Source organism: Seriola lalandi, unplaced genomic scaffold, assembly GCF_002814215.2.
Source record: "Seriola lalandi dorsalis isolate HSWRI2012SDOR001 ecotype SW California unplaced genomic scaffold, Sedor1 jcf7180002054735, whole genome shotgun sequence".
Lineage (NCBI taxonomy): Eukaryota > Metazoa > Chordata > Actinopteri > Carangiformes > Carangidae > Seriola > Seriola lalandi.
The window spans coordinates 2412844-2438527 of NW_019525288.1; the positions used below are offsets into that span (position 1 = coordinate 2412844).

The 25684-nt window shown below is 40.4% G+C and overlaps 1 protein-coding gene across 1 annotated transcript in view; it reads right to left on the bottom strand.

Moving 5' to 3' along the window:
• Positions 1–25684, bottom strand: part of LOC111668360 (protein diaphanous homolog 3-like) — a 154165-nt gene that overhangs the window by 27578 nt on the left and 100903 nt on the right. Inside the window, exons 26-27 of the mRNA XM_087178787.1 lie at positions 19989–20084; positions 19255–19317 (exon numbers count right to left, since the gene is read on the bottom strand). Of these exons, the coding sequence (XP_087034913.1) occupies positions 19255–19317; positions 19989–20084 (159 nt within the window). The remainder of the gene's footprint in view (positions 1–19254; positions 19318–19988; positions 20085–25684) is intronic.

Below are 25684 nucleotides of genomic sequence, written 5' to 3' on the forward strand. Positions count from 1 at the left end.
ACAATAGTTTAACCAAAGCTCAGCCATGCTGGTGCGCGCAGAAGGCTCGCTTGTGAGTAGGTATAAGTACTGTAGTTTCGGTTCACAGAATGTAGTGCCAACGGAAAGGGCTGTTTGACGGCAAGAAAAAGTGGTGAAAATATACAAAATACAGTGTACACTTTAAATGATACTAGTTTTTTATGGTGAGCATTATTTAAAAGTGGCTAAAACACATTTTTGCGGCCTGCCCTGTCCACAGCAGTGAATCGCTCAGCTTCTGTGCCGGTTCTCCAAACTCTACTGCAGGTAATACACTGACTATGTATAAGGACCCCACACAACCCCATGTCAAATAACTCGAATGATCACTTTAAGGCCTTGGCCCAATAGCTAACAATAATATTTTGCAAGTGCAGAGAGTTACAACAGTAAAGCTTTACCTTGTAAGCTAACAACACAAACATGGATTTATCACATTTATTTATTATGAGGAAGACAAAAATTGTTATCATCTTCACAGGCTTTCATTCATGCTGCTCCCTCATCAGACATATCAATCTCACCCACTTGAATCATTCATTGATAATAAGAAAACTATCACATCTACCTAAGACACACAAACTCTAACCTAAACCCAATTCCAACCTGAACCCTAAAACCAAGTATTAACCCTCAAACAGCTCTTTGAAGTTGTGAATATCGGACAAAATGTAGAGAGATTCTCTGAGTCTGATCAGCCGATAAAGATTTTGGACGTTTTCGATTTTCTTTCTAAGTACTATAACTGACAGATACACAAACATTTTGTAACTATTCTTTAATGGACAATTCAATTGTATGTTCGTAATGAAACATTTTACATTATTAAAATAACCTGGTGAAAGGCGATCTCTCTCTCTTGCTCTGAATGAGAATTAAAAAAAAAAAAAGGTTAACAGTTGTAAACATTTATTTTAACCGCTCATAACCGATGGATGATTATTATTATTGATGGCCATTATCCAAGGCACAGCAGCAACGCTGGCAGGGTGCACACACACATGCGTGTTTTAAGTGTCTGATTAAGTTTGTTTTTGTGAATGTTATCATGGTCGTTCCTCCGCGGCTTACTTTGGCATTGCGGTCATTACAAATTGTGGGCTTTTTGTCGTCTTCACAAATGGTGAAGAACTTCCACACAGACGACATGTTGTATGTGTGTGTCGCTCTGTCTGTGCCTCTGTGTGCACAACATGAACTGCAGTGCAGCACAGGAGTGTAAATGTGACCGGCACAGAATCGGATATACGTGAGTGGTTCCAATGGCCAGCTGATCGATCAGTGCTGAGAGTTAACACTGATGAAGCTTAAAAGACCTTAGAATAAATAAATGCATGAGCAGGTATTCCTAGCAACATGCAGTAGAAGAAATGTGCTTGATGTTGCATCAGTTTGGATAGAATCAAATTAAAAACGAGATGCGTGAGAAAAATTTAAATGAAACGATAACCTGTGCAGTGTGAAGGTAATTCCCATAGCAGCAGCAATTTCATTCATTTTGCCATTATGCATCAGAGTTGTCTGCTTAAGATACTTTAATATAAACATGATGAGAATTTTGAGAATGTACAGGAGTCACTTTTGAACAGTGGGCTGTGTGAATGATTTCGCCCTGGTTTCAAAATAAAATAAAAAGGTTCCCCAAACAGCTCTGTGGTTGTCTTACATATACAGATAGGTTAATGATGAAATACACTGCAAAATATCTTGAATACACGCTTGCTGGGTTTTTCCTTGATTTATACTTGACTGCGACTTATTTATTTAAAACTGTGCAAAGCCTCCCTGGTATTTTAGCACAGACATCTCAGGGAGGAACATGGTTAACAAATGGAGAAACAAAGACTTGAGGAGGTTGCCAGCTGGGCAGAACAGATATTACACTAGATAGATATGGTGCGAATGAGGAGAGATTAGGTTGTTAGAGACTCTGCCTGTGTTTGGTAAGTAAACCATAGCAGCAGGATGCCCTGAGTTATTCAGCTTGAGTGGAGGTTTTTTGAGCTCCTTGTTTTTGCAATTGCAACTTTAATAGATTCATATTAAACACAGTTTTCATTATCAAAAAAAAAAAAGAAGAGGGACCACAATAAACTTATCACACTTCACAAAGCAAGAAAGCCATAACTTAATTTGGCCTTTCTAATGCCTCCATTACATTGTTCCCTCTCTATATTTCATACAGTTTGTTTCTTTTTTTCTTAGTCTTAGCTTCAGTAATCCTTCAACCTTACTCTTGTTTCAACTCCTCCACCTCATATGGAACATGTGCACACACATGCCCGCACACACACACACACGCTTGTTATTTGAAAAATTCAAAACTTCTACACTCGCAACAAAAAAAAGTATTAGGGATCAAGCGGTGCTGAGAGTAAAACACCAGGGACCACTAAATGCCTAATGGACCACTGAATATTTCCTTCTCCCTCCGCCTGTTAGAACAGTATTAGAAGTCACACCATGCAAATGTGAGAACAGAGTTTAATGACTGACTCAGTTGTTGCAGACTTTTGAATCTTAGTTTGAACTTTAACATCCCGTTATTCACTGTTCAAATCAAACTGCCATCTTTTTTTAATGAATTGTGAATGCGGATCACCTTGTGAGGCAGCAACAATGGCTAGCTGAAAACATGACATAATATAAAGGAGTAATTAAAGAGACGAATTTACCAGAAATGAATGAATGAATGGAAATCAGATTCTAAAAGCCAGGCCAATGAAGAAAAATGAGGTGCAAAGTTCGAGGTTCAAGCGTGAAACTATAAAAGTTAAATGGTAAAATTTTACTTACTTAAAAGTAAACCAATTTTACAAGCCACAATGTTTTGAAAAATGTACATGGGGAGTTGTGTCAATGTGTGTATTCAAGCCGTTTAAGAATACATTGGCATTAATCACATATACCCCATACTGTGGCTGCTGTCCATAATGATCACATTTCTCCAGAGTGTTAGGCAACTGAGAGTGAACTGGCTGAACTACTCAGCGGTGTGATCAAGCTATTGAATTAATGGTTTCTATCTCCAAGTCTAAAAACCACTGGAACTGCATGTTTACCCTGCAAAAATTATTTTCCGGATAAACAAGATTAAGATAAACCATTTGTCTTATGCACTTTGCTGGAATTTAAGCTGGGGACCTGACCAGCATGCAATCCTGATATTTGAACCACCGATTTTCTCCATGGCATATGAAAGAGATGTCCCTTTCATGTATGATAGATGCTATCATATGCGAGATATTTTGCTGTGACGCTCACTCTTTCTATTTAATGAGCCCCCATGAGAGGGTGTTATCACCATGCCCACACATTGTTACTCCAACCATGCATACATATATGCATGCAGAGATGTGTGCACGCAGATATACTGTAAAGTGCATTAAAGTTATATTTAGAGGAGAGAAATTATAAAAAAATAAATAAAAACTAAGATAAGGTACTATAATATATATGCACATATGGTTTGGACTGTATGTAGTCATAAAGTTTGTGCTAAAAATCTTCATAAAATGTCTTCAGGGGACACCGAGGAAGCCTTATGACACTTTCCTTAAATCCAACATGAAAATCAATTAGTACATTACATAGGTTTTCTTTATATACCTATGTGCTTGTATCAAACTCAAACACAAATCAAATGAGCACAGACAACGCAAGACTGCAGATGAAGAGCATCTGGTGAGGCCAAAATACAGCGACAAGAAGACTGCCGAAACTACAGCACAATTAGAAGCTTTTGCTTCAGGTAGACACGTGCTCCTAGAAAAGGTCATTAAAAAAGCTAAATTGAGGCTACTACGGCACAGTATTCTCTTAACGAGGTACAGCAGAATGGACAATCAACCTTGCCAGAAACAGTAATTGTTGACAACAAGCAAGAGTAACAGGAAAAAAAGGAGAAAGCCATTATCCAATTAATCTGCTTTTAGAGAACATTCTCTTTTGCTGGCTGGGAAGGGAGGGGGCAAAGTGAATGTCTATACTTGTGGCATATTTGTTTGGGGTTATGTTATGTGTTCATATTAATTTACATTCAGGAAGTGCATCATGTTAAACCAAGTTTAAATGGAGCATATTTTTTGTTGAATTGCAGGGAAAAGTTCAGGGTTTATACTGCTCATCAAGTGCCATCCTGGTTAACTTGGAAAGGAAAACAGGCTCATAACCTGATTTAATTTGTACAAAGAAAGAAAGACAAAGGGGGCTTTGGGAAGGGACAAAAATGAATCAATGAAAAAGAGAAAAGCAAAGTAGGTTAAGTAAGCTCCCAGTTTGGTGCTCAATATTTTAACTATAATTCTGTTTGTGAACTGTTTTTATTAATCTGTTCAGCAATGCATTGTCAGAGCTGAAAGTCAGTATATGGAGGAGTTACAGTACTTTGTACATGTTTGGGCTACAATGCATCAAATCTAAGTCACATACTTGAGCTTCAGAGTATTTTTATGCAACAAAAATATAGCAATAGCTGCATTTACATAAATTATTTATTCCCATGAATAATTTAATCAACTGATCGCTTTTTGATTTATTATGAGCACAACTTTTTTAAGAAGAACTGTCAATACGATTAATAATATTTGGAAGGAACACAACATGTACATATAAAAGGTTTATATGATGTTTTGGAAAATAAAAAAGGAAATTTAATTGAAATAATTTTCTGCAGGCATTTTGTTGGTAAAGATGCTGCTCAGATGTTTAAAAACACTTAAATACCTGTAGTTAACCATGAACATGAATTAAAAGGAATGACAGACTTCTTACATTTACAATTAATGCTCACTCTCTTTTTTCACATTTAACTGAAGATAGCTATCTGTACACCACAGAATGAGAGGTTTCTATTTCTTCCTAAAAACACAGTTGAAAGCCTCTCACGGTTCACAGCATTTTGTAGTTCAGGTCACTTGCTGCTGTTTTCATCCTGTGTGAGCCTTACTTTAGTGGCTAAGAACAAATGACACCAAGCTCACCCTTCTGTCTTCTGTTGGACAAAACAGCCCAAATAATTAGTGCTTTCAAGGAAAAGACCTTTCAAATACATCTGTAATTAAGGCGAGAGACCTTATCATAAACCAACAATAGGGTTTGAATTATTATGGAAGAAAAACAAGTAAATTGGTGTCTATAAATGCCATGTTAAGGGTTTGTAAATGATAGATAATTAAGCAAGGCTCTTCCTTGCAAATCTTCAAATAATCAACAAAGTTCAGTTACTTTGAATCAGTGGCTGCGTGGTTATTAGAGCAGAAAGGCAAGCCTGTCTGTATATAATAGTATGAATGGAAACATAGGCCACCTGTGAAATCTGCTCATCGGGGAATTAAGAAATAAAGAGTTACTCAGGCAATCTGACTTCTTACTGTGTTTGTTTTCTATTACTCATGCATAGCTACACTTCAGTAGATGTAGTTTGGGAGGAGGGGGGGCACTTGAATGTGGAGCGGTTGGCTTTGGCACCTTGAGTAGCAGGACAGGCACCAATAAGGCATCGCTCTCACAGAACAATCTGTGTATGAAACAGAGGTCTGCTACCAACAGGTCGATACCTTAAAGGTTTAGTGTCACTTCCTGTTTGCTTCAGCTTCTCTGCAACCATACGTTATTATCTCCATGACAACCATTTTGGCCCTGGGTTTGGAGAGCTGGTGATCTAGTAAGTTTTGTACTGAAAATGGTATTGGAAGAGAGGAGAGAGGCGTTGATTGATAAGCAAAGCTGCCTACCTCAGGCTCTACTTCGCTCTGACAGGGACAAAACAACAGTCTGCTGCGCCTGCTACTGACATTTGTTATAAATCATTGGCAATTTCATCAGTTGAGAAGGAGCGAGACAGAGAAAGCTACAGGGAGAGGGGGAAGAGTGACAAAAAAAGAGAGAAATAGACACCTGTCTATTAACATTGTTTACTCCATTCATTTTTACTTTGAGCTCAGCAGCCCGGTCCCTCCCTTCTTCTTTTCACTTTCTGTCTCGTTCCTCTATTGCTACCCAGAAGAACCTATCAGCAATGCAGTACAGAACCAAATCACAAAGCAAAAGGTCACGACAGCTTTACTCAAAAGAATTGTGCTGTAACCCGTCTTGAAGGGCCAGTACATACAAATTGCAAAAGACCTATTTTACCACTTAGGCCTGGTGGAATCTAGCCATGAAGACTGTTTCAATTTTATCTGCTAAGATTTGAGATATCTGAGAATCCTGGCGCCACACCAATGTAATGAATGGAAGATGAACTTTACATTATCAGTACATCACACAAATATACATTATTGAAGACAAGTAATGCTGAGAATACACCATAGCTTCCCCGATGTACCTATTTTACGCCTGATCTAAGGACAACTGTACGCTATATGACAAAATCCAGGATTCATCAGTCCTTGACGAATTGATGAGATCACTCTCCCACATCACACACTTCAGCCATTTAAGTGTGAGCACCTCAGTTCTGTTCGAGTCCTTCATCGTGATATTTTCAAATATGCTACGCAAGATACACAGCCAAGTTGCAGTATGGGATACATGACATGACATGTTCTTTGTGCTGATTCCAATGCAAAGTCCTGTAGAACACAGGTGGAAAAAACTAAATTACAATACCAGATGTATTATTAAAAAACAAAATGCAACAATAATTAACTGATGTAGCTACTCCCCGGACCTCTCAATTAATTCAAAAGCCCATTTCTATCACTGAGTTGCATTATATAGTGTGATCACATATGTTGGCGAGAGCAATACAGCGGTTTGAGGTTTAGACAATCGTGTAGTACCCACCAGGCCTAAGAGGCCTAAGGCTATGTCTAGAACCGGAGGGGTAAAAGCTAAAATGCACAATACTGCTCCTCCTCCATTTGACAAACTAGGGGAACAGCTAGGGCTTAAGTTGAGAAAGGTTCCATAAAGAAATGTGCTTTATACACAAACAGTCTGCAGGAAGGTACACCTCCATGCATCTCTCTCGCTCCCTCTCTCTCAGCCTCTGAGGTGTCTATCAAGCAGCACTGAAAACTTGATAAAGCTGTAACAGAGGTGAGTTGGTCTGTAATATTGTTTGTTGATATTTATTTATCTCTGTTTGGATCTTCAAAGTAGATCATTTAAGCCTACTAAAGCAGATGTCAACTCCTTTACCCCCTTTCATCCAAGTATGAATCCTTCAGTCTTGGGAACTGGGACAAAACAAAAGTTAATGACTTACATCTAATAAAAAAAGATGACATAAGTAAGATCCAAACCAATCATCTAGAGTCGGTGTGAACTGTCAATGTGTGAAGTTGAATTTGCACATGAAAAGAGCAACGGTTTAACATTAAGTGTTTCATTATTTGATTCCACTACACTGCCAGGAGAAGATCAGAGACTATTCTCTTTCCCTGATCTATTTTGGTGCTCATCATTTTCCCCTCTCTAACACCTGAGACAGATAATTATCCATTAAAATAGGAAAAAGTGCTACATTTTGTCATTTTCTTTCCTAGCAAGATGTTTTTCAAAAGTGACACAGAAGAGTAACAAGCTAGAGGGCCAATGATTATAGTAATTAGCCAGAAAATGACATCAAGCCATCAAGAACAGCTTTAGCTCTCGTGGGCTATATTATATATATTTTAGAAGAAACAGTCCCTTTTGAAGTTGAACCCCTTACAGTGTACTCTATTCAAACTTAAACACAGCGACAGTTCATTTATTCGTAGTGTCTTCATGTGGCTATTTTTCACTGGTACCCATGGACTATTCTTTGCATGTTTCATGAAACGATATGGGATCATCTTTTAGTTCTGCCCGTCTCGGTCACGTACAGAGGCTTCACATAATCACTCACCTCCCCTGATAAATCATGTCCCCTCTGCTGTAGCCCAAACACCTTCCATTGTCAGAGCTCAGCCTCAGCTCGCTGGAGAGGTTGATGGATGATTTACAGACAGCAAGCCTCTTCTCTCTAAAACCTTCCTAGGTGGATAAGCCTTGTTCATTAACCCTCTCAGACTCTACACAGCCCATGCACGCTGGCCAGTCTTACACTTTGTCTATGTAGGAAGGAGAGAAAAACAAGGGCAGATGTTATCCAAGGGCCACCTCACTGTATATGTGTGTGTGCTGGCTTTACAGTGCTTTCCACTGTAGTCTAATCTAAGTCATAGAGTTGAGAAGCCAAGGCTCATTCCTGCAGACATGATGCTCAATGATTCCGAAAAGATTTTAAGGTTGGTGTAAAGCAGTAAAGCAAGATTTCTACTTGGGAATTATGTTATAGCAATGGGGCCTACATACATAGCAGCTGCAGCTATGCCATAGACTCTGATGCAATGATGTGCACTTCATAAATGTAAAATGTTGAGGCAACAATGTCTACAGAGATACCACATGGGCACTGCAAGAACTTTAACAGGCCAGCTTGTGTTGCCAGCATCTTCTTCTGTGTTTGTCATGTCAGTGGAGTTTGTAAAAAACAGCCTCAGTAATCTTCTTCTATTCAGTAACACTAGATTATATTTTGTGATTTCGAAAAAAAAAACAAAACATTTCCCTTTTTGCTTGTTTCAATTTTCCCTCTCTAGCCCTGAAAGAGTGTAAACATGATTACTTTGGCTATTAATAATTGCAAAGCAGTTTTCTCTTATTCTGTAATGTTAGCTAAAAAAAAAAGGCAAACCTTCCAACTCTCACTTTTAAGTGAATGAAAGAAGGTAGAAGGCCTCCACAGGCTTATTAAAAATGAGCAAAGTATATGAGGCAACATTTAAGTGGGGAAACAGCCACATAGGCATGTTGTCTTTATTTTTGCTTTTCAAGAAAATTAAATGAGTTAGTTCTGGCAGTATTTAGATGCTCCCTGTATATGTAACAACAGCAGAAATAGCATTATGAACAGAACTTCAATTGAGAGTAATGAGGTACACAAAACAGTAAAGCCAATTCAGGCAGCATCATCCCGATATCCATGCTCCACCTTCTCTGTGTTCTTGCATGTACCAGAAAATTTTATACTGAAGAGACAATTATTTTAGCTTGCAAATGTTATATCAAAACCATTTTTATAAATAATTATGCCTGGATAGAGATGTCCCTGCATGCTGAATAGAATCTGTGTGTGCGCAAGTGTTAGTATCTGTGTGTGACAGCCTGTGTGGACAAACAGAGAACTATCTGTGAAATACATTCAGACAGCCTCTTTTCTCTTTGTCTGACATTGTAATTACCATTCAAACTAGCCAGGCTAATTACCTCCCCGTTTAGAAAAATAATCAGGTTTGTACACAAATCAAGACTAACCACAGACACTACAGCCTGAAAACCAAAACAATCAAGTCCACTGGTCAAGATTATTTCATTAGTTTTCCATTTATCAAAAAACATTAAGATTTAAAGTAATCAATTATTCTATCATTTAGTTTTCCAAAGATTATTGTATAAATCCCTAAATTATTCATTATAATCTGTCATTCAATTTTTTCAGTTGAATTTGCTAGACATTCTGACCCCAATTCCCACTGGGCTCTAATTGGATTTATTAATTAAGGGTAATTACTATTATTTATTTATTTTTTACAAAATATGCCTCACTGACCCCTATAATTTCGACTTCATTAGTAACACTGGATGTAAATTAAATGTAAAAAAAAGATGATATTTTTATATAATTTTTATATAATTTAAAGAAGAGGGGCAGGTAACTCTTTTTTCCAACAGCAGCTGGAACAGCTATGAAAACAGCTGTGGCAGTGCTAAAAAGAGAGTCTGGTTCTAGCAAGCAAGATGTCATAATTGGCCTGCTATCTTGTTAGAACAGTAATACAGCATTGCAGAAAAAACAATTTTAGAACCTCAGGTTAAGCCACTGAACAAGCAAGTCTGCAGTAAGATACAGGAGAAGATCAAATATAAACAAAACAACAAAAAGAATAACATATTTTGGCATTGATCTCTTTATAGTTCAACGTAAATGTCAGCTGCTCTGCAAAATTAAATATTTGCCTGCATAGTAATCTATGCTATTTCAAATAAGTTCTGTCACTTGATGAAGTAAAGTCAACACTCTGAATATTGAACGTTCTATAATTAACATTCAAAAAACCCCTTGTTATTAATGATATGGGTTGCCATTAAGTGAAGTTAAGTCAGCATCCTGTTGCTCGTGCTCGCACTCCATAAGTAGGCACAAGAATTCTAAGCCCTAGCCAAGACAATGGTGTATTGGCTGGACTGGGAAAGAGCACTCTACCTTTCCATTGCTGCCACACCATGTGGATTTTGAATGTGATTAATTGAGACTGGTAGCAATGTAATGGCGAGTGCATGGAAGGAACATCTACTGGTGGCGGCATGGCAGCTTTGATGCCCACGGCATGCTCTGAAGCGCACCGCGCCCATCTGAGTCGCAATTGATTTCCAACCAGGTTTTTGTTGGTCTATGGTATTTCACTCTTATTCTAAGGGCACATCCTGACATAATTGTACTACTTTCGGCATTATGCGGCTGTTAAAGAGTGCCGTGCCAAAGCGGTGTGCCATTACGCATGGCCGTTCGCTGTTTTAACCTTTATTAAACTGCCACAACACCACACTATAATTACACAGACCACTATATACATCAGACATGTTGGTTATAACTCAATATAACACCGACAGCCATACAATTATGTGAAGTCTATGCTGGAGTCTGTGTCGTGCTGGAACCTAGTCATTTGTTAATGTTAGCGGACTCAATCTATAAGCTAAGAGTTGGTTAATGTTGCACACTGTTGTAGGCGTGACAAGCACTGAGGCAAGGTACTTGAAAGCGAGCAAAACATCACATCATTTGGATTTTCTTGGAAAGAGTCTTTTACATAGAAATCAGTCCACAGTCTGTTATAGTCAACTGAGAAATTGGGGGAAGGTCTCATTTTTAAGTTACATTACAATCTGTTTACACATTGGGAATATAAAAAAAAAAAAGCAATTAATACATGTAAATTGCTTCACATTCTTACATAGGGTACCTTTGATGCAGAACCACAGTACAGTAACTAGACGTTTCATAAACAGAACGAATGGCCTGGCTATACAGGTACTGAGTGACCAGTGGCAGGCTATTTTAAATAATCTCTTTGTTCATGCCCTTTGCCAGCCAGCAGCTATTTCCTTGCCTTTACTCCTCTGCCTCATATCTGCTTTATTGTGATGCTAAACAGTGAGTTTTGACATTCAGAAGGGCCCTGCCAAAGGACAGGCCAGTGGATGCAGTAGAGAAGAGAAGGCCTTAATGGGTTCAACTGGAATGGAAAGCATCTGCTAGTCTCCGCAGGCTGGAGGAGAGGGAAATGTCAAGTATGGTTATTATAGAGCAGGCAGCAGCTCTAGGAATTTTCACCTGAATGAAAAAGAGTCGCGGACAAAGCACATGCACAAGCTACATCTACACACATTAATGCCCTTGCTGAACCAGTGAGTGAACTCATTCATACTCAGATGTATGTGCTAGAGTAATCTGACACACGTGTTCACAAGCGCATAAAAAAACAAATACGAGATAGAGATAACGAGTAAATGCATGTGCATGTGTGTTTGCATTACTGAGTGACAAAAAAAAAAAAAAAAAAAAAAGTTTGTACCCAACCTTGTAACACTCCAATGCCATTGTTTTCCCATGCTCACTTGGACAGTATCTGCACTAAATAAACTTCAACAAAAGTTGATTTAAGGTAAAACTGTCATCTCCTGAATGGCAGGCAAAATCACATGCTTGTGAAGTGTTCATATATCTGCTGAAAGTCCCAGAGTGAGTACTCCTTCATAGGATCACTTGAGCTTGTTTGCTAATTTGTACCCCTGAGGATGCTAATCAAAGCTAGTGCCAGACTAATGAAGCTCTTTAGCCCAGAGGCCAGAGACGCATACAGTACATGGCCCTGTGCCTCAAGGCTGAGTATCTACAAGAGGATATGTGTATGTGCGTGTGTGTGCGTGTGTGTGTGTGTGTGTGTGTGTGTGCTGACAGTCAAATGTGGGAATGAGTGAGTGTATGGGCATAAAAGGGTGGTATAATAGCCGATCAGCAAAGCCCAAATCCCGCTCTCTAAGTGAAATCCAGCATCAAACAGATCCTGCTGCCTGAGGGCTGGCCTTCCAGCTCTGTCGGTGTGGAAACTCCTGTCGCTGCACTTAGAGCTTCTGGATCAGCGAGGAGACACATAGCAGGCAGAGTGGCAGCAGAAATGACAGCCAGAGAGAGCAACAGAGAGATGAGACAGTTTGGAAGAATGAGATCATTTTATCACCACAGATTAAAGTGGTCCTGGGAATCATCAACAACAGGAGCCTTGGTGTTTGTTCGTATTTCTGTATGGTGTACCAGAGACTGATACCTGGATATGGGACTGTTTACAGATTGGTTACTGCAGGAAGGTGAGAGGAATTTTAAATCGTACATTATCCCCTTTCATCATTCCTACCTAAATTCTCTTCTTTACCTCTGAGTCAAGACAGCTTACTGGCAACCATAGCAACACACGCAAACAGAGATGTGGCTCTTTCTGCCAAGGCCCACAGTGTGACCAGTTGCAAATGTTAGCTTGAAGCACAAAAAAAGAGAGCTAGCCTGCTGAAAAGATAAACAAATAAAGGAATAGCACAAATGTTTGACAAGATGGAAGAAATACTTTGAGATGAGTGGGGAGAAATTCTAGCACTTCTTTACCAAAGGTATTACCACAGAGATATAAGTCAAGCACCGCCCTTTGTAGTGGGCATAGATAGAAAGGGGAGATAGCACTCAATCCCCTCCCATAACAACAGAAGTTCATATAATCATCTCCCTAGCTCTTTCTCTCCCTGACGGCTATGTGATATGGCTGCTGGCGTTGGTAAATGTGGGAGGACCAGGAATGTGTGTGGCTGGGCGATAAGGCTGCTGTAAAATTTAATTAGCACAAAGCTAGGGTGAAAATGACTTCATTTCGCACTGCATTATTAATTAGAGTACTATGTAAGAGCTTAGTCTCAATCAATGTACATAACAGGTTCATGAGAAAGGGATGGAGAACAGGAGGGACCAAGCAAGAGAGAGAGAGAGAGAGAGAGAGGAAATAAACAATAACATATTAGAGATCTGAAAGGGTTAAAAACTGAAATACAGTCTTTTGAGACCAATAAAAAATTCAGATGTGTATTTAAACTAAATCCGGAATAAATCTTCAAACTTTTTGCCCATTAGCTTTTCTGCCTCTGTTCCCTCTGTGTATCAAGGCAGGCAAAGCTGGGGAGGATCTCAGAAGCCGTTTGAATAGCAATCCCAGGTTAGCAGCTTCACCTGCTTTTAGGGGCCTGAGCTAGTGTGAATGGGCTGATTAGGGTCCTTGGCTCGACATGCTGAACACCACTTTCTATTTCACGATCCAGAGCCTTTATTACAGTCCAGCTTCCTCATAATCCAGCTAAACGTGGTTATCTGAAGAGACTGATCGGCTTAGGACTTCGCTAAAAATATGGGATGTACAGCGAAGTGACATGGACCAGAGTGCAGAGGGGTTCGTTATCATCTGTTTTCTATTTGAGACTGAGTGGGAACAGTTAAGCTTGGTGTCCGTGTCCGTGTGTGTGTGTACATACATGTGTGTCCACTCTACTCTTATCCATTACACTGACCTCTCCAACCAGTCAAGTCAAAACACGGCTCACTATTTCACTTTCTCATCTACTTACATTTTGGATTGGGTATGGATTACAGAGCTTAAAATTCTATGAATAAGGGTATATTTGCTAGAGGTGCTTCAAGCTTGCCCTCTTAGTTTAAGCTTATACAGTCGCTATTCATTTTACTTGATATGTGTTTGCATCAAAATTCACAGCGTTTCATTGAAAAGGGCCTGTGAATATTCAGGAGGCAGGACTTCAATAACAGCACAAGTGGGAGCCATTTAAAGCTATTTTTCATTATCCATGTTCTCACTTCTAAGGCAACAACACAAGTAAACAGCTTCATGATCAAATTCTGTGGCATGCCAAATGGACAACCATAATCTATAACCAACAGTTTTCAGACAGAAACATATTTCATGTTTATTACTGTCTGTATCGCACATAGGGTATATGGTATCTTTGCAAATAAATGCCATTCAGTTATCCCAGTTAAGACACTAGGTGCTGCTTCTGGCCTAAAGATTAGAGAGGAGGTCTTATGTCTAGAAGTCTTTGGTTCAATCACCAGACAAGTATAATAAATCTAGGACCATAAATCACCAGCTACTCAAAAATGCCAATAGATCAGACAGTATTCTACTAGGCAGCTTCCATGCGTGACTAAGTCTAACTGTGTAAGCGTAGCTACAGCAGGGAATTCCAGGAAAAGAGAGCATTGTTCTCAGTGAAACCTGAATAAAAGGTTTTGGAAAAAAAAACCCTTCCTTCATTGCTCTCTACAACCGTCAATTACTATTCCACAAGTCTCACTGCACAGGCTGGACCTAATTACACTAGCCACTTTGTTAAGGTGCCCTCTTGCTCCATCTGTTCGATGCATGTGTGCACAGGCTCAAACATGCGCGCACGCGCGTGCACGCCCACACACGCCCACATGCGCACGCCGCGCACACACACACACACACACACACACACACACACACACACACACACACACACAGACACCAAGTGCAGCACTTCAGACAGACAGACAGACAGACAAAGGCAGGTCAAGGTGCACTTCCCCATCTGGAACTGCCTTTGTCTACAAGAACAGTAAAACATCTAAACCACCAATCAAGTGTGGTGATAAGAGAGACACTGTGACTCCAAGTGGTCAAATGATTGTGGACATGAAAACAGGGAGCAGTACACCTGTCTACGACAAATGCCCCGACCCAGAAGTGGCCTTTAACCTTCTGTCTGCACATCATTAAAACGCAGGCTTTAAGCTGACAATGTATGCACAAGCGTGTATGTGTGAAAGTGGGGGAGTGAACTCCGTGTTCAGGAACAGAAGCAATAATCTGTCATTTTAATGAAAAGTGCACAGGGCATATGTGATGTGTGGAAGATATATTATGATCAAATGCAGATAAATCAGTAACTTCTACGGCTACTTTTGAAACAATGACGTGTCGCATTAATTAAAATATATCTAGGGAAGAGAGCGTCTGTGCTCCTATTTTTGTGTTGAGCGCACTCAAATGATTTAATAACTGCTTCTTTTTCTGCTTATGTCATGTCTGGGGGAAAAGCACTAAGGCCAGGGAGGAGATAAAACAAGAGACAAAACAAAGTCAAAAAGTTAGAAAAAAAAAAAAAAACTCTGGAAGGATGGGAAGCTTTCTCCCATAATTGACACTGATATGAAGAGACAGATATGTGAAAAAGGAAAGAAAAAACACACATGCAATCTGCAAGATACAGTAGCCTGCAGTGGAATTCACATATCAGTCTATAAGAGGCCCAATCAAAAAGGCAAGCATCCAACAGAAGATTCCAGCCTCAGGAAGCTGCAGTGAATGATTCTAACTGCTAGTTTTTCACAAATGTCTCACATGTGATCACAAAGAACACACAAAGTTGGGAGGAAACAAACTTCCTTTTTTTATCCTACTTTTTTTTTACTTTCATTTCAACTTCACACCCTCCCCAGTTTCATCTTAATGATTTTCTGCTGCACAAACCTCTGAAAGACACCGTGGGTTGAGTCTCAAATTAAGCCTATTAGTCATCTCCTACTACCTTTTGCACCTATACCCAAGCCATTTAAAGTCAGCACTGAATAGCTGCTTGCATGAACCAAGGATCCCACATTATATACAGAAACGTAAATTCAGCAAAAAAAAAAAAAAAGAAAAAAGAAAAAAAAGGGTCATAAAGTTGACTCAAAAGGCACGGCACACAAGATCTCCAATAATCAGAGGCTTGCTTTTAGGCCGTAAACCTTAACCATTTCAAGTCTAAGGAAGGAAAAATAACTCCTGTTTCCATTTGGTAAAGGGGTTTACCAACTTCATGAAGTGACCTTTACATCAATTTCAAGCTCTAGTTCAGAGCTATATCACACATGATAATTGTTAGGCCGGGTGTCACTAAAGACATCTGAAGTAATTGCTCCTAAAGACAGAGACCATTTATCTCTTCATAGATTCTCTCCCTCCCCACGCTCTCTTCATATTGGATCATTCCAGGACAAGAGCATTAAAGCACACACTTTTAATGCACCTTTGGCTTCTGCTGTCATACTCACTTGGAGGCTCTTGCTCTCTGTCAAACACAACGATTTAAAAGAAAAAAAAAAGAAGTTATGTGATTGCCCTCTACATGTACGTCCGCACGCAAGCTTGGAAGTCAGCGAGGCTGTGATGAGGGCTTGCAAAGAAGGCTGAAATGACCGGTCAGTACCTGGAGAGATGTTTTCAGAAGGACAGAGTAAAAAAAAAAAGCTATGGCCGCTTTACAGATTCAATAAGTCTCTTACACCTGTGTGGCTAACCACCATCGATCCATCATTCTGTGGAGTCCAATCCAATTTAGACGGTCGAGGAGCCCCAGAGCCCCGCAGCCTTATCCTAACCCAGACCACAGCCCCCACAAAGCCTGCTTACCTTCATCCCCTGAAGTCTACGGGTGTGTCTGTGCACTTTTATGTGTATGTGTATATGTGTGCTGAGGGGAGACTGCAGACCAAGCTAAACACCTAAGCTGCTGGCTCATGTTAAAGTGTGCTGAGCCAATTTAGGGTAGGGGAGGAGAGGAGATGAGAGACAGAGGAAGCTGAGAAAAATGCTGGGAACTCAGGACCAGGACCTTAACTCAAACCAAAGAGTTCAAAAGGAGGAGAGCAGGAAGGAAGGCAGGGTGTGAGGAGATGAATGGAAGAAACAATATGCTCCCACTTGGTGAGCAGCAAACAGTGGAATAGATTGCAAGGAATCTTTTAATCCTCTTTTCTATTGCGAGGCAATCACACTCATCATGACTATGAAGCATTATAGCCATAATCGAACTACTCCACAGTCTCAAAGTCTCGTGATGGGGAGCACATCTATCGGCCATCTGATTTGTTTCTGCAGACAACAGACTGGGGCACTTAAATCTCCCTTGGTGCAAAAGCTTAATGGCACCATGCATGTTCAGATCGACCATTCAAATATCTCCCCTTCATCACTAATTACAGTATCTTCTGGTGCAGATGTTTCTGTTTTAATTCTCTTCCTTGCTCCACTGAAGTGTATCAACACCCCTGAGATCAATTATTAAAGGGTATTTAAAACTGTGAGAAACAGAGGTGGTAGGGTGGTGTGAAAGTGAAAGCAGCTGTTTAAGTGCTTGTGCTGCCGACTAAACTTCATCACCTCACAACTAAACCGAGAGCATCCCGTGGGTTTCGCTCACTCCACGGACTAAACCCAGGACAATTACGGCCTGGATCTCCTCATGATAGAAGGAGGGAAGGGAAATGGGAGAGAAGGGGTAAGGCAGGAGAAGTGGAGAGACTCCATACCAATAAAAAGCAATTATGTTTAGGGAGGGCCATTGTCAGACCATGAGAGTATAGAAGAAGACAGCGGGGATATGGGATGGTAGGGAAATGAGGAGGAGTGTTATTTAGGAGGCAGATGGCAGAGAGGGGGAAATTAAGATGAATGGGCACTGAGAGGGCTGAGCTGGTGCTGGGGCTGGGCAGAGAAAAGTAATTAGCTGTGTTTGCTCTGGGAGGCTGGCAGTGAGTATGATGCCTGCAGTGACAGACTAAAGCTTTGAGCTTTATTAGTCAACAAGGCCATATCTGAGGCTGCCAGCAGGGGGCAGCCAGGGCAGCAACCTTACAGGACCTTCTTACCTTTCACAACGTGGACACTGAGCGCCAGCTTCTTTATGCAAAGTAAATTATTTTTCCTCTAATCTCCTGTTAATACGACATACTTCTGACTTGGTCTCTCTTATACTTACTGACTGTCTCTCACACTCACACACACAATCAAAAAGCATCTGAGTCTAGCTATTTTTTTTTTCTACCACATTATTCCTTAGTTTCACCATTACCAACTGGCTCTATCTTTCATCCTCACACCATTTCTCTCCATTTCTTACGTTACAGCCACCTCTATCTGTCTCTTTCCTCCCACCCTGTATATCTACCTCCCCCTCGTCCCTTTCCAATCTAATTTCAGATAAGTCGTACCAGAACAACAGAGCAAGGCCCTTTATCATTGCCATCAATGATGTGGGTGGATTGAGCGTGAATAATTTTATTCATGTGTGCCTGTACCCAGCCCACTGGGATTCCAATTACAAGTAATAAGAGGTAATACGGTTACAGCGTAATTTTTTTTTTCTTTTTTTTAAAGTGCCTCAGTGATGGTTGTAGAAACCCTTTGACAAGAGAAGAAAGCTATTGTTTATTTTAGCGAGACCTGAAAGTACAATATCTGTTCACAACTATGAATATTACAAGACAATTTAATTTGGTGTCATTAGTATCTCATCCAATCTCCACTCCCAGGAAGTCATACAGATAAACACATTTACTCTTGCCCTTTTTACATTAAAATATTAATTGGAGTTTCTTTTCTTAGTGACATTCATTCATGAATTACCCCTAGGGGATGAATAAAGTAAATATCTATCTAGCTATCTATAGAACACAGTAAATGCTCTAAGCTACAAGTGGCTTATGTCCATTTGTACCATGCATTTATTCTGTATATTTGACCTGAGTGCACATGCCTCAACGCTGTTCAAAGGAATACAGTTCATGGGTCCGCAGTGGGAAATTCGAGACAAAAAGAAACTTATTCTGTCCACAATATTTTAGGACACTTGACTAGCCTCCTTCACATAAGGTTTAGAAAATGTCAAAGAGCGCAACTGCATTCAAAAGCATACAATAGGGTTGAACTCAAAGTGCTGCAGTTACTGAACAATTTAGAAGCCTTATCAAACTGAGCCGCCAGAGCTGCCCACACACTGCTTTCAAAGAATCTCCACTCTGCCTCTCTCAAAGGCAGCACATGGCACTGCCTCAAACTGTTTTAGCAATGCCCTTTCACACTTTCAGAAGGCACAATGCCAGGCAAGACACAAGGTCATAAAAAAAAACAGCTGAAAAGGTCACTGGACACACAATAAAGCAGGACATATGAACTGTCAGTGGGAATTTGCATCGCATGCAAGAGATGTTTAAGGCAGATTTCCAATAGCAAATAAAAGACAGAGGTGAGCATGCTTGAGGCTTTAGCTTTGTGAGCTTTTTCCGATTTGTTTTACCATGGTTAACAGGCCTGAGAACCTGGCGGAAGGAGCGTGGGCTGATCGTCTGCTGCTGGTTATCTGTAGGGAGGGCAGTGAACAAATAATGCCAACATATACAGTAATAGAAAGGATCAAAAAGATAATGAGGAAGCATTTACCAGCCCAGGAGTGGCTGTGAAATTCATCAACATGAAATACAGCTGTCAATAGCCCCAAAAGTTTAACTGTGAATCCATTCAATACATTGACAGATCCCATCTTGGATTCACAAAATGAGTTTGTTCTTTCAGTTTTTCAATTGCTGTGTTTGGATTTAAGACTGCCAGAAAAACAAACAAACAAACAAAACAAACAAAAAAAAAAGATAGCTGGGCGTGTATTGGCTTTTACTGGGATCCAAAAATCAAACAATTGTAGTAATGTTGTCAGGCTGAGGATTCTCTGGCATTGTGCTGCTAGCAAGCATGTGTACAAACAACAAGCTAGTACATTTTTGCAAGTGACTGAGAGTGTTTGAGCCAAGGTATGAGAGCCCAAGGATGCATTCAATTCACTCAGCCTTTAAAAACAAAACAAAAAAATGCATCAAGTTGGCAGGTAGGGACCAGAATTCATTATGATTTTTTAACATCTGACTGGAATTACAACATTGTCCATAGTCTTTTTCCAGACAAAATGGCTAATGAGCTTTAAGTGTCTTTGTTTACCTTTGTTTGGTTTTAAATGAAGGTAAAAGATATGAGACTCACCTCTGGGTCTTGGCGCTCTCTTCCTGCGGTCTCTGAATGCGGCTCCTGACTGTAGGGCTTCCAGCAAACTATCCATCACACCTGTCTCATCATTCTCTGAAAATCACAGGAGGAAAAAGGATGAGGGGGTGTTAGAAGACAGAGGAGAAGTAAAGAAAAAAAATCAGTTAAGGTGGAGTTTCTTTTAGTGGTTAGGTTTTCCATACTGATTGCTGATTTGGAACTCACAATAGCTGACCACATTATAACCACATCACATGAAAAGGCTTGAACAAGCACCTACTTTATCATATGTATATTCACTTTATTAAAGGGCTACAGCCCTATATATGTCCTTTATATGATGGAACTAGTTCCAAGCAAATTCAGTAATGCGCAACTTGGCAAGTTATTGTAGACAACCTGCTGTGCAAATGTGCACCCTGGTGTTTGCAATCTTGTGCGATTTAAGTTATGCATTTTGCAGTTGACTAAAAAAAAAAAAAATCATAAAGGGTGCTGCAGTAGTGGAGTAACATATACAGGAACATACGGTACACTGACAAGCTGGAATGGAAAGCTCAAACCTGACAACATTGTGTTTCACAGCATTTACTGTATTGAGTATAGAATACTTGTGACTCAAAATATCAAGGTCATGCTTTGTAAAAGGAAGGCAACTACCATGATGTCAATATATTATAGAAAGGGAAAAGCTTTGCAGATATGACATGTAAATCATGCCCTGTGTTGGTAGAGCTGAAAACCTGGCCCTGACACCTGAGGCAGAATGATGGACCTGGCTAGTGATTTGCAGAGAAAACAGCCTCCGGTGGATGGGAAAGAAAGAAGATAACAGGTATAAGGGAATATTCAGCGACAACACACACTGTCAATAAAAAGTTTATACTGTGGTTGTCATGCAAATGTGAATGTGAGTGTGTAGGTGTTTTCTCTTCAACAATGCCTCTGCTGCCTATAAAGTTGTACGCCTTTGTCAGCCACCATGCAGATGTGAAGGGCTGCTTGCCACTGAACTCTGGTCACTTACAGATGTACATTTTCATTACTGACACACTGGTTTTAAAAGCTACATGCTATGATGCTACCACAGTGGCGGTTTCATTACATTTGAATGCGGGATTTTGTTTGCATGTTGTGTGCATGTTGTCTATCAATCTCATTTTGCTGTTTAGTTTGTTTTTAATGTACTTCAAACTAGTATGAAAAAGAGGTGCTGTAACATGAGATGTTCAAAAAGAAAGATAAAGGATGAATGTGAAATGTGGGGAGAAAACTGCAACATGATATTAATTTAAACCTCACGATTCTTTTCAAAAACTATTAATATGGGTACTTTATACACTCACTGAGCACTTAATTAGGAACGCCTGCACACCTGCTGATTCATGCAATTAGCTTATCAGCCAATCATGTAGCAGCAGTCCAATGCATAAAATCCTGCAGATGCAGGTCAGGAATTCAGTTCATGTTGACGAACATCAAAATGAGGAAAAGAAAAGTGTGATCTCAGTGACTTTGACCGTGGCATGATTGTTTGAGCCAGATGGTTTGAGTATTTCTGAAACTCTGATCTCCTGGCATTTTCATAGATAACAGTATCCAACAACAGTAAAAAACTGTTGTTGGATACTATTACTGAAACGCCTTGTTAATGAGAGAGGTCAGAGGAGAATGGCCGGACTGGTTGGAGCTGATAGAAAGGCTGCAGTAACTCAGATAACCACTCTAGTGAACAGAGAAGCATCTCAGAATCCACAACAGCAGAAGACCACATCAGGTTCCACTCCTGTCAGCACCAGAGAACAGAAATCTGAGGCTGCAGTAGACACAGACTCACCAAAACTGGACAGTTGACGACTGAAAAACTAAGCCTATTCTGACGAATCTCAATTTCTGCTTAGGCAGCAGATGGTGGAGTCAGAATTTGGCATCAACAGCATGAATCCATGGACCCAACCTGTCTTGTGTCAACAGTCCATACTGTTGGTGGTGGTGTAATGGTGTGGGGAATATTTTCTTGGCAGACTTTGGGCCCCTTAATACCAATCAATAATCATTTGAATGCCACAGCCTATCTGAGTATTGGTGCTGCCCATGTGCAGCCTTTTATGTCCACAATTTACCATCTACTAATGGCTACTTCCACCAGGCTAATGCACCATGTCACAAAGCAAAATTCATCTCAAACTGATTTCATAAACATGACAATAAGTTCAGTGTACTTCAGTGGCCTCCCCAGTCACCAGATCTGAATCCAGTGGAGCACCTTTGGGATGTGGTAGAGTGGGAGACTCGCAGCATGAATGTGCATCTGACAAATCTGCAGAAATTATGTGATGCAATCAAGTCAACATGGACCAGAATATCAAAGGAAGATTTCCGACATCTTATGAAACCCAATGCCATGAAGAATTAAAGCTGTTTTTTGGAACAAAGAGAGGCCCCACTATCAGTATGGTGTTCCTAATGAAGTGAGTGTATGTTCACATGCAAATAAACTGTGTTACTTTTAAGCAATATGAGATTGACTCATTTGTGTATGATGTGGTATAAAAAACGTTACAACTTCAGTGGCTGGTTGTACCATCAGCCACAGTGTGACTGCTGGGTCCCACTACTGATTTAGTGAAGGGTAGGAGGACATTGCCCTGATTAAGGTTCTGTGTGTTTTTCTCACTCCTCCATTTTATCTGACAATTCCCCATGGAACAATAAAACACACTGAAAGGAAAAAAAAAAAATCTAATTCTATGACTAAGAGTAGGACCTTGTGATACTACCAGGCCCTCTACTGGGCCAAATGGGAAAAATGTCATCAGTTGCTATATTAACACATGGGGCTCCATTTTTGTGAAACTGGGCACAGACACAAATTAAAGCACACATGGGTATGACAATCACATTTTTGCAATTTTGGTGAACAGAGGCAAAACTGCAATCCAGAACACTAGAACATTGCCACGCAAACTGAAAATAGGGTCAGAATGAGTTTGTTGTTGTTCGTTAGCAGGAGGCATATATTGCCAGAGGGCTGAGCTGGGGCAGGCTTCAATAATGGCCAATCATGCTGCCAGAGATCCAGACAGGCCAGCTTCCTTTTAAAAGAGAGTCCCAGGTTGTAAATGTGCAGCCTCCCAATTATGATTATACTGCATTCAAATACACTGCCTTGACTGAGTTGATTAGCTAATGCAGTCTGGTACAACAACTCTGCTATAAATCCTTCCTTAGTCACACTTGCAATTTTTGTTCAGTGTCAGAGAGGTGTTGACATAGCTCTGTGCATGTAAATGGGGGTAGGATACAGTCAGGTGTCTGGAAAAAACTTTCAACATAATAAGAACTCTGATCACAATAGCAAAAAACATTTAAGAAATTAGGTTTGGTCAAGCGTCCTGTGTACTTGCAGTGGCAAGAAAAAGTAAGTAATAATAAATAACATACAATTCAGATGTAAAGGCCTACAAGTATTCACTTTAAGTCAACATGATCAACATGTACATAATGGTTGTCGTGATCAATTGACAATGATTGATCTTGACAGCAAAATATGTAAAATGTCCATTCCTGCACTTGAGTGAAATCAAAAGCCGCTCATTTGAGTAACTGTTTGAGTGTGTGATCTGTTTTATATATTCACAGATGTAGACAGGTTTGGTCTATTTCAAAAGTTATTAATGTGAACTGGGATTGCAGTCAGCGATCAACCTCTGAAGCTTGTCACCTCTGTCAGATGCCTACAAGCGCTTCTCATCTCTTTCAATCTGAGACCCTTTCATGAGCCATTTACTACAACCGCTACATTCATGCTGTACCATGGGGTCCAACAAACTGAAGTTTTCATCTTCTTTCATGCATACAGTATGTTTACAGCACCATGGTGGGTTTTTGGCACGTCTACAAAAACTGTCAATCAGTTCCACAGTACATGGTCCCTTTACTTCTCATTGCTGAAGCTATTGAGGGCAGAGGGTCCCCAGGAGTGTGGGCGGTGGTTGTACCCAAACCCCATGCCAGGCCGGGACTACAAACACACAAACACACACACACACACACAGTGGATATATCATGGCCCACTTCCTTGCCTGCCTGCCTCTATGTGTGCATTTGTGGTGCTTTTCATTCGCAACAGTTGCACCCCTCCTCTGGCTGATATGTGCGTAGTTCTTCATCATTACACAGAGTGGAGAGGCAGTAAGAATTTCTGAGCAAAACCAACGCTCCTCGACGTCCAAATTTGTCTCCACTGCTGTGGCAATTCATCACAGTCAGCAAGCTTTACACTCCCCACAACACACATAGACACATACACAAAAATACAGATGGAACACAGAAAACAGGCAAAAAGGAGCAGATCAATCTACTGCAACCTGCAGTGTGTGCCTTCATGTGTAGTACTCCGTTTGACTCCAACCCACAAGAACATGAAACACTTTGTGTGCCTCGGGAGGCAAGGAAAAACGAAACCCACTCAGATCTCCCGCCTCAGGAATATATGGGAGCAAAAACAGTCCAATTTTACACATCAATCAGAAGCAGCTCAGACAGGCCGAGACAGAAAACTGCTTTATAGAATGTAGACAAGTGGTGCTTTCAGACAGCCCTACACTGAAAATCATAACACATATTTATATACTCACACCCACATGCTCACAAACTTAGAGAGAGATCACAGACATGTCACATGGATAGCAATGGAGGAGGAACGCATGGCAGAGGAATATTAGTCAAGCTGGTAGCTGTGAAATGGGTTTGAAACAGTCATTCCGTTTGTGAAGGGTGGTGCTGAGGAGGATGTGGCGAGAGAACAAAGACTAGTGAGAGGAACGGGACAGTGAAGAGTGGTATCCCAGCTCTGGCAGCAGAGCTACTGATTGGGGCTTTGATGTGCACAATTCGCCTGCCTTTTTCTATTCTGCTGCATCTGGGATCAGAGCTCTCATGACAGGTGTGCAATGTGCACAGACATCTTTCTTTAACTTTTACAAAAAATGAAGACACTCTCAAACGCCAGCCTAGGCCTCACTGATGTCTATTTAAAGAATAATGTGTGCCTCACACAGATTTCTTCATTGTGGATCAACATTAAGCTCCAATTACCATGTTTTAGTAGTAAAAGAAAGCAGAAACTGAGCCAAAAGAGGTCTACTGTGACGCCTCTAGGTTGGCTGTCCTCTTTATTGGGAGAAAAGGCAAAAAATGTGTGGAAATATGTGGTTAAATGTACAAATGTAGATGTACCAAGGCTCAGGTCAGATCGAAAAGAAAATAAAAGTAGAGAGGTGTTCACTCCACCACAAAACAAAAGAATAAACTCAGCAAGTGGAATCAGGACAAAGCTAAACCTCAACCTCTGGGAGAAGGCTATAGCGATCTCCCTGACTGTAGTGAAACTTCAATCACCATCTATGTAATCAGAGCCTGTTCAGACTGGCATTTTCAATTGTCTGGACACACAGCCTGTCTGTGTGTCGATGCCTACCCTCTATTCAGACTTGGACTACTGCCTCCCGCCACTTCACTCAACAGGATGTGGCACTTATCATCAGGACAATGACCCAGTTGTTGCATTGAGTAGCAGAGGTGGGCCAGAGCAAGGCAAGAAATAGGGTCAATTGGGCCGGGATGAAAAAGCTAAGGAGAGAAAATGACATGCCTGAGTACAACGAATGCAGGCCGACCACTGTGTTCCC